The sequence below is a fragment of the Morone saxatilis genome, unplaced genomic scaffold (genome assembly GCF_004916995.1).
Source record: "Morone saxatilis isolate NCDOM2014 unplaced genomic scaffold, NCSU_SB_2.0 Contig19, whole genome shotgun sequence".
Taxonomy (NCBI): Eukaryota; Metazoa; Chordata; class Actinopteri; family Moronidae; genus Morone; species Morone saxatilis.
The window spans coordinates 736218-746146 of NW_023339751.1; the positions used below are offsets into that span (position 1 = coordinate 736218).

At 41.1% G+C, this 9929-nt stretch overlaps 1 protein-coding gene across 1 annotated transcript in view; it reads left to right on the forward strand.

The window, feature by feature from the left end:
- The first annotated feature begins 2620 nt into the window (after nt 1-2620).
- The window catches only part of rel (v-rel avian reticuloendotheliosis viral oncogene homolog), a 14565-nt gene continuing 7256 nt past the window's right edge, over nt 2621-9929 (forward strand). Inside the window, exons 1-5 of the mRNA XM_035664218.1 lie at nt 2621-2721; nt 3095-3130; nt 4580-4719; nt 4810-4958; nt 5570-5661. Of these exons, the coding sequence (XP_035520111.1) occupies nt 2715-2721; nt 3095-3130; nt 4580-4719; nt 4810-4958; nt 5570-5661 (424 nt within the window). The 5' untranslated portion in view covers nt 2621-2714. The remainder of the gene's footprint in view (nt 2722-3094; nt 3131-4579; nt 4720-4809; nt 4959-5569; nt 5662-9929) is intronic.

Below are 9929 nucleotides of genomic sequence, written 5' to 3' on the forward strand. Positions count from 1 at the left end.
TGTGTGTGTGTGTGTGTTGGATGGTTTTGTGTGTCGGAGAGAGACAGACTTCCCTTCGTTTGGGTGTTAACCCTCTGCGCCTCCTGTGGAGGTTCTTAAATAAAGCATCTCCTGAGGCCGCTGGTGGCGCCGGCGGGCGAGCGGGGGGGTCAGGAGACAACCTTTTTTGTTAATTTTTTCCCGCCTTGGGCCCCAACCCTCCATCTTTATGGTCTGAAGCTGGTTTGAGTTCAGCAGCACCGAAGATAATATGTACACAACGAAAGTATAAAGTGATGCTGACGCGGCGCCCTCTTCTCTGGAGAGTTGGGACGCAGGGTGTTCCCCAGCGTCGGTTCCCCAGCGTCGGTTCCCCAACTTAAATGTACAGAGAACAGTTTTTTCAAAAGGCATATTCTTCATTATCGGGGGTTTTCTTATCACTTTATTTATATTTGCATATTTGTACCATGTGATCTTTTTTTTAATAGCATTCATAGCAGGTAATTCTCTTTTGAATGGAATCTGCGCCGCTCTGTTTCAGACAACTCATGTTTTGCTGTTTGGAAACATTTAACAAAACAGGTCATTTAGATGTTTGTTTCTAAAATGTATTGAAAGGGTATTTTTGTATGTGTTTATCACTTCCTTTAAATGAATCTGTACACCCATTAAACCCCTAAAAACTACGCCTGTGTCTGTGTCTTTGTTGCATTTATTTTCACATTTGTTGGCCCCACACACCTTGTTTGTTTACCTCAAATGTCCCTAGATGTACATCAAGTACATCTCACTCGTCATAATGGACTAATGACCTTTAAAGAGTAAAAGTACATAAAGGTTTCTGAGGTTGACAATTAACCACTAGATGGCGCAATAGAGCACCAACATCTCAGACCAAAACAAAGGGTCCACCAGACTCCTTCAGGGGTAAAACACTCATTTAAACTCACAACACACTTTATTCAAACTGTACAGAAACACAATAAATGGTGTTAGTCTTTCTATCACCATCACACCGTTTATCCTCTATATGAAGACATGTTGCCACACTGAGAATTAACACTGGAAATGTTTTTGTTTGTTTATTGAACCTTTAATAATTCTGTGCAACTGGAATTTAAACTTTCCTTCAGTGGAAATGTCTGTGCTCACTGAGGTACTAATATGTATCAGAGTTAGAAATTATATCAAAATGAGCAATCTGAGGTTTAAAAGACGCAAACAGACACTTCCTACCCAGTGAGCGTTATCACCTGCTCACTAATAATAGCAACTTTTCTATGAATATATAGATAGGAGGCTGTCACGTGTACTGAAAATAATAAACATCCAGACATGTTTATTGCTTATTAAAATATAGTGTGATGAGAAACTGGCTGTAAGGAGCACAAACAAATATTTGCTATCTATGAACTCATAATAAGTTGATATATATATATATAATATATGACGTATGGAGTGTAAAACAAATATTTCATATTGAAAACAATAAATTAAACTTAATTAAAAACTTAAACTTTTAATGAACATTTTTCCTAATTTTTGATGAAAGTGTGATTTTTCCTAATAAGTTCTAACTTGTACAGTTAGTTACTCGCCCAAAGTATGTTGGTATTAAACCAGAAAACGAGAATCCCTGAGTCCTCCAGAGGGATAGTTTTTCATTTGGTTTTCCCTCGTTTCAGTTTAGTTTTTATTGTTTAAAAATGTGAAAGAAGTGGACGAAACATCCCAGTCTGAATGAACCTGCACCGACGCCTCCTCAGGCCTGTGTTGATTTCCTGCATATTGATTTTAGTGTAAGTACATAATAAAGTTTATTTCATTTAACTAAAATGTTTTACTTTAGTTTTAGTTTATTATAAACCCTTTCTATCATTGAGTGACATATTTTATGGATATTTCATATTCTATCCACTGAATATCAATAACAGTGCAGAACAACTGATAAACCATGAACCCAAATACTTTTAGGAGCTCTCTGTATTTAATAATCATACAGACTTAATAGGCTTCTTTCTGACAGATTCAGTGTTGTTTGGTTGTTTTCTGATGCAGAACGAAGCCGGTTATCAGACAGTGAAGCTCAGTGAATATAGTTTGTGTTCAGCTCTTTAAAGATCTTAAATAATAATCTAAACTTTAAACTATTAAACTATTTCAGTTCATATTCTTGAGAGAAATAATGAAATGCTGAGCTACAGGCCTACTGTGGATATTTACCTTCTCTTACACCCCATGAAATGAGTGAGTGAATGAGTGAAGCCCCTCAAACAGACCCATCCACAGGCAGAGTCCGCCACTGGATGGTTATCGGTCATATGGGAGGCTTATGGGTCATATTGCCCGGACACCCAGGTGTGCATGGTGCTGCAGGGTGAGTGTGGTGACTCTGTATTCTCTCCCGTGGCCTGGCTGCACTCACGGCTGCTGTCATGTGCACTGTCATAAGTCTTTTATCTCCCAGGCTACACACACACTCACACTCACACACACAAACTCACTCACTCTTTTGGCAGTGCTTTAAGGGGGGAGTGGCTGTGAGTGGTGCGGCCTCTCATTGGTCAGTTCGGATGAAGTGGGCGGTGATGCAGGGGATTTCCCCCGCTGCTCCTCTCTTCAACAAATATTACTTTTCCTGTGCACTGTCACTTATTCAGCTCGGGGTTCTCCAGGAGACAATAACCTGTGATACTGCTGAGAGAGAGAGTGTGTGTGTGTGTGTGTGCATCATGGATGGTGAGTACCTTTATTTACTGTATAATAATACAAGTAGAGTGTAGAATGAGAGGTTATAGACAGGATGTAATGATAATGCTCACAAACATTTACTGCCTCAACTGTAACTTTTCATATTTTTATGAATATCTTGAAGCCTGAATGTTCAACAGCAGCACTGCTGGATTCTGGAGTTAAATACGAGTTGGCAGTATTGATTATACGCCTGTTTAACGACACAGTGAAACTTCCTCTTTGTTGCAATGATTTTTGGAGGCAGTGTCAGTAATTACAGGACAGCTTTAGCAGAACTAACTGAGCTCAAAAAACAACAAACCAGTGAATTCAGGCTCATTTTGTCTTTAATTTGTGTGTATGTTTTCTCACATTACAGTTCTTGTGCCCTCCATGCTAGGGGATCCACACCTAAGTAAGTACATTTTAATTCCTCTTGTGTCAAAAATGATCTGCCTGTCTCCACAAGCCTTAAAAGTACCCAGCAGTGTGTGAGTGTATTGCAGTGTCTTTCACTTCCTCATTTTGTTTTATTGGTAAGCATTGCCCTTTTTTCAGAGCTGTGGTGTGAGTGTGTGAACTAGCTTCTTGTAATCAACATCTTTATAGTTTGTGGTGTCTGAGTTTATATATTGTGTTATAAATGTGTGTGAGAGCTTCTGTGTTTGCCGCGTCCTCTAAAGTAGCTGCAAAATGAGGAAGGCAGAACAAGGCCGGGACACTTTTTTAAAAGATTTCTGGCAAACTTACATTTCTTAATTATGTCAGAAATGTAACAGGACTTGTTTCATTCCGATATCATCTGTGTGTGAACGCCGCACTTTGGACTGAGCTCGTAGCTCGGCTGTGGGTCCAAAAAAGGCGTTTTGTGTGTGTGTGTGTTGTTAAATCAATGGAAACACTGTACACCAAAAACAGACACACTTCCTGGATCAGTTTTAGTTCCTCTCTCTCTCGGGCATCATGTGGGGCCTTGTTTTATACAGAAGGGCCAAAGTAGCACAGAGAAGCAGGATGGCTGCAATGATTGGCAGTTTAAAAGACGCCCGTGCACCTCACCTGACTTCAGTTGATGCTGAAGGATTTTAGACATCCAGGTTACGTAGAATATATTTGTCTCAATGAGAAAATCTTTCACTTTTCAATCAGATTTGGCCTCATTTAAGACGAGCAGACTGAGTGCAAATCATTAAACCAGTGCTTGTTGGTTTATTGAAGCACACAGTGTTGATTTTAGATTTATCAGTCAACATTGGATGCAGAACAAAAGCAGGATGACTCAGATACAGCTCGTCACACAGAGGTTCAGGCACCAACAACAAAAAGCAGAAATAAAGCAAAATGGTTTCCTGACAGCTTCAATCCCATTTCACACTGATTCTCTCTCATGTCTGTCTGCGGTGGAAGGGTGCACAGTAATCTCCACAATACACACAGAAACTAAATGTCAACTTTGGCCTATTTGTCCCAGTTTTAACCTAAACATCTGTTGACCTGCAAATTCAACACTTCCTGGGTTATTAAATGTCAGAAACATGACTGCATTAACTGAGGGAGTCTGTATAATGACGTCATACTAAATGCTAAATGCATGTCATCCATGGTGTTTGCTTTAACTTGAATGGCCAGGGTCTGATAGTTAACAAATGTTTATAGCTTTTAGTGAATAAAAAACAAGGAAAAACCTCTTTCATAATGGTTTTCATTATGCAATATTTCATTATGCGCTTATTGATTGTGCAACTTTTGTCACTCTTCATGGTTGCGTAATCTGCATCAAATCATTTTAAAACCACCACAGTGTCTGAATCTTAGCTTCCTCTCTGCATCCCTCCATTCACCCTTTCCCATCGTCTGTCTCCAGTGGCTGAGCCGGAGATCCAGATCTTCGAGCAGCCCAAGCAGAGGGGGATGCGCTTCAGGTACAAGTGTGAGGGTCGCTCAGCCGGAAGCATCCCCGGGGAGAAGAGCTCGGACAACAACAGGACCTACCCGAGTCTGCAGGTCGGTCAGCTGGAGCACATGTGTCTGTGTTGGCATTTCACCCCTGCATGCAGCATAGGTTCCTGTTAATGACCTCCTCTGCCTCTGCAGATCCTGAATTACTGCGGTAAAGGGAAAGTGCGCGTCTACTTGGTGACCAAGAACGAGCCTTACCGACCACATCCGCACGACCTGGTGGGGAAAGACTGCAAAGACGGATTCTACGAGGCTGAGTTTGGTCCAGACCGCAGAGTGATCGCGTGAGTTCCCCCTCCCAAAAAGCACCTCTGTCCAAAAGGCAGCCTGCAAGTAGTGTTCACTGATTTCACTGTGGGCCACCAGAGCAATTACCACTCACTATCACTCAGTCTCAGTCTCAATCAGTCATCCAAATACGTAAACACTCTGATGCACACACACCACAACGTAATCAATTTACTCTCTATTAACTGTATTTCATGTTTCACTTGGCGGTTTCGGAAGGAGTGTAGATTGGTGACCTCTCAGATACAGAGGAAGACACTCGCACAGACTCACACAGAGAAATACTGTCAAACCCTGTCTGTGATGAGGATGGCAATATGGGAATTCCCCGAGTGACATCACCCGTATTTGCTGTGTGTTTGAGAGAGAGTGTGTGTGTGTGTGTGTGTGTGTGTGTGTCAATGAGTCAGTATTCTTTGGTGTGTATAATTTGCAAATCCCTCCTGGACGTCTGTAGTTCATTCATTCAGATTCATTTAGACTCTCAGTCCAACAGATTATGTTGTAGTTTATTTAGATCATACTTCACTTTGACTGCTTTGTTTCTCGTAATCAGCCTCCACCGCCTGTTCAACCTGTTTAACCTGCTGCATCATTATTCACACAGTTTCCAGAATCTGGGTATCCAGTGTGTGAGAAGGAGGGAAGTGAAAGATGCAATCGTACAGAGGATCACCAGAGGGATCAACCCCTTCAACGGTGAGTCCTCCTGCACCGAATTTCCATATTTCATGTTGTCTGTTTCTGTTTTCATCTGTTTCATGGGGGAGTACACATCACACTGATGACAGCAGTGGTTTCAACTCAGCTTTACTCATACCGATTTTTTTTACAGCTGGTATTGATATTGGTATCTGAGAATAAATAAAAATGTGATCATCACTTACTAGCTTCTATTAGCTTATATTAGCACTGAGAGAAAAACGGAGGCAGGAGATATTACAGTTAAAAGTCAGTTATTGTCAGTAGATTCAAAGAAAAGACCAAAACCAACAATGAATGTATCCTACTAACAAGCTTAATGTAACCTGCTGCCTGAAATACTCAATAGAGCGCCTAATGTGTGTTAATCCGCCGCTGAAAATAGAACCCCAACAAACATGCTGTTTGCTCCTGTTTGTTCTGTTTTTAAAGATCTTAAATAATTCAATTTAATTTTTATTTTATTTGTAAAACAGCAAAGTTATCTCAGGACACTTTCTGACAGTTCCCACCTCGAGCGGCCCCCGGCAGCCGCCTGCCCACCTAGAGCCACTCTGCTTACGGGTGGAAAATATTAAGAGACGAATGAACGCTTTGTTGGTTTTGGCCTTTTGTTGATATTGTTTGACAGTGAGACTCTACAGTTATGCTGTGCTGTGAGGCTACACTAAATGCTAAGTTTACTTTAAAGAACTTTATAAAAGAAGAATTAACACAGTCTTACTAATGCAAGTTCAATAACCTGGCTTCCTAATATGTCTGCAAATCTGCCATCATTCTGCACTGAAGACAATATCAGCTGATAATATCAGAGATCATTCAGACTCTTACGAAGTAAAACAGTGAGATTGTATTTAGGTGAAACGCTCATACAGATGCACTGGTTGCTGTTATCAGTGTGGTTGGTTACAGTTACTGTTGCTGCTGTAGCTTTTCCTGCTGTTGTTACTGTTAAACAGGTTCAAAACAATTCAAAAGAATTGTTTTCGGATGCTGCTTGACCCAGTTCTCAGGCAGTTTGAGAAGATTTTCCTAACATCAAGTCAAAAATCCGCTCTCTTGTCAGCGCGCAGTCTATGGTAATGCCATTTCCTCAATGTGCTTTCATTCTGCGGTGTCCTCCGCTGCAGACAGACAGCGATTCTCATGTATGAACAAGTTGAGCTACTTCCCCATTCTTGGTCACAGTTGCTCAATTCAGCACAGTGCTGGATGCCACGTGAGAGCTGGGAATGCAGGATTCATTAACAGGGGGAGGGTGGACCGAGGGGGTTCCCCAGCTCTCAGAGATGATGATAAAAGTAGGGTATGGTGCTTTACAGGATTGTAAAAACCATGGAGGGAAGGGAGGGTGTGTGAGCAGGTTTGATTTCCACATATGTGGTTGTAGTTTTTGTGTTTGGTGTTGATCTCTCTATGGTTGCTGCCCTCAGAGTTCTCTGGTTTGCACACATATTTTGACATTTAGCCCCAAGCACAGCACACTGACCCTCAGAGTGAGGAGGTAAACAGTGGCGCAGTTGGCCTCTGTTGGCTGACATTATTTAGTCCACTGAACCTCTGTTCTCCTACCTGCTTTCTAGTGTTAAAGTTAAGGAAGTAATTTAAATCCCAAATATAAATATATGATCATTCAAATCACAGTGAGATGGTATCAAGGAGCAAAGACGTCAGTTTCACTTTTACAAAGGAAATATGTTTTGTTTTGCACAGTTTCTACCTTAGAAAAAAAAAAAGGTTTCTGTAATCTGAAAAGAGAAAATGTATTTTGTAGATTTTTTGTTTTTTTTTACTCCTTTCATTCAGTCAAGCCACCTTTGTGCAGCATTTACACTATTTACACCAGCTGATCGTGCTAAGGCGTGGACACTAGAACAACAAATATCCCCACAGAAGTGTCCCTCCTCCTGACTGTGTGACTGCTGTGGTCTTTGAGGATTTAGTGAATATTAGTAACTATACAACAATTTGCTCCTAAAGCGATTTTGTGGATTCTGAAAACTTTTAATTTTGCCGTGTCATTCCTCTTTTAGTAATTTTGTTTATCATCACGAGGGATGGGAACATGTGAATGGACTGTGGGGAGGGGCCGGAGGTGACTGGATGACCAAGGCTTTGACCTCTTAACACATAAGATCACAAGTAATCTTGTTATGAAGAACCGTTCATGAGAAATCTGCCGCCCTGTTCACTTCATTTATGTCTTGTTTGATGCGGAAACTTTATTATAAGAAGTCTGTGTTTTCATCTCATACTGTTGCTGACTTACAGCGAGAGTGGCTTTCATTTCTAGATTACAAGATTTATAGTTAGAGTTGTTTTGATACCAGTATTCCTCTGATACGAGGTATCGGCCATCATTTATTGGGAGGTGGGAATGTCCTGTTTACCATTACCAAGTCATGAGCCTGAGTTAGTTTAATAGTAATTTTGCACAAAACTCTTGCTCAGCAAAGATAAAAAACACAATCAGATTGTTTATTTAAACCCAAATGACCATTAGTTTAATGAGAACTATGAATTATAACTCATTCATTTGATCATTTGCTACTTTGATGCTTTTGGTTTCTGTAAAATTAACTTAAGGGTTTAATCATTTATGTTTGGGTAGTCGATCTAAGCAGCTTAGAAGACCTGGTGGGATTTAAGAGGTTTTATACATCCAAAATCTATAAAACCAACTCAAACTCTAACTGAGACCTGCTGTTATTTGTCAGAACGTGAAGCGACACCAGGCCACTAAAGGAGACCTGCTTTTAATTGAACTAATCATATCTAGATTGAGGCGCTGGATGCGACACAAAGCGGTTTAAAGTCTCTAACGATGGGCAGCATGGTGTCTGGCTCAACCCTTCCCCTCTCTGCAGCTCACTTCTGCTGTGAAACTCAGCTGCTTCCTGTGTCGGGGGGGAGATATCTCTCTCCCTCACCCCCGACACACAAACACCGTACACACTAACAAACACATGCAACTCCCAGACCTCAGCTTATTTCATGCATGCTGTTTGTCATTTGGAGACCTAACAAAGAGCACAGACTCAGAGAGGGGGCTCACCTGTACCCGTGTTGACGTAGTAACATGTTTCTGTATTAGTCCACCCTCTCATGGTGGTGGTGGTGGTGGTATTACGTTCCCATGGCTATATAGCTTGTGTGTAAATGTTTTGTATGTATTTGAGCCCAAACAACCCATATTATGTATATATTTATTAGATTATTCAGGTGTAATATTCACTTGTTGTTGGGTATCGCCTTAAGATCAGTGCTTAAGATGTGTGTAATCGGAAAGTAAGTAGTTTAATCAATTAACTGATATGTTATTATAAGAGTTTTACTGTTATAATAGGAGGAACTTTTGGAATTAGGAGCCCGATGCTACTTTAAGATGTTAGTCACAAAGATATCGCCACTTGTTCTTCCTCGGTTTGTTTTACTGGAGAGGATTAACACGCTGGAAGTGGCTTTTCCATCTTGATTTAACTGTTAATATTTTTTGTCTTTGCCAAAACCTTTACTCTAAACCATGATATATAAGATATATATGGTTCGGTTTGGCTGCCAGATGTTTCTAGTCTATGAAAATCACTGTTTATGCTCTTTGAATATGTAGGATCCCTAATTATTAGAGTGATTTTTTATCTTAATAATACATTACAATACAACAGTTTTTGGTATTAAGTTTCACCCTTTTTGCATCATAGCTCTGTAATGAAAAGCAATGTTGTTTTAAATTGCAGCATATATGATGTAACTGATATACATTGTGTAGGTATTGCCTCAGCCTCGGTGACACACAAACCGATGATACATGCCATGAAATTGTGAGTCACTGGAGACGCTGTTTGTGGTGACACTTGGCACCTGACTCCCCTTCTTTCTCACTCTCACATTTCACTCCCACGCTCCAACCCCGACCGTCACCCCCAAACTCCCACCATCGCTGTCCTCCGATACCACAGTGGCTGGTGACCTCGTCTCCACATGCAGCTGCAGCTCCGTGCAGCCAGGATGCTGCCCGGTGCCTCTGGGCCCAGCTTTTTTCCACCACACACACACACAGACAGACCACTACTTTTACCTCCAACCCACTTTCCTGCACCTGTCCGGCATCTGCCTCCCCTCAGCAATGCACTCACAAACACTCACGCATGCAGACAAGCTTAGTATGTTCCATCAATATTTGCTATAGCAGTTCCGCTTTCATACACGAGCGTCTCCCTTCCCTCCTTCAGTTTCTCCACTGTGTGTGTGTCTGTGCCACCTAC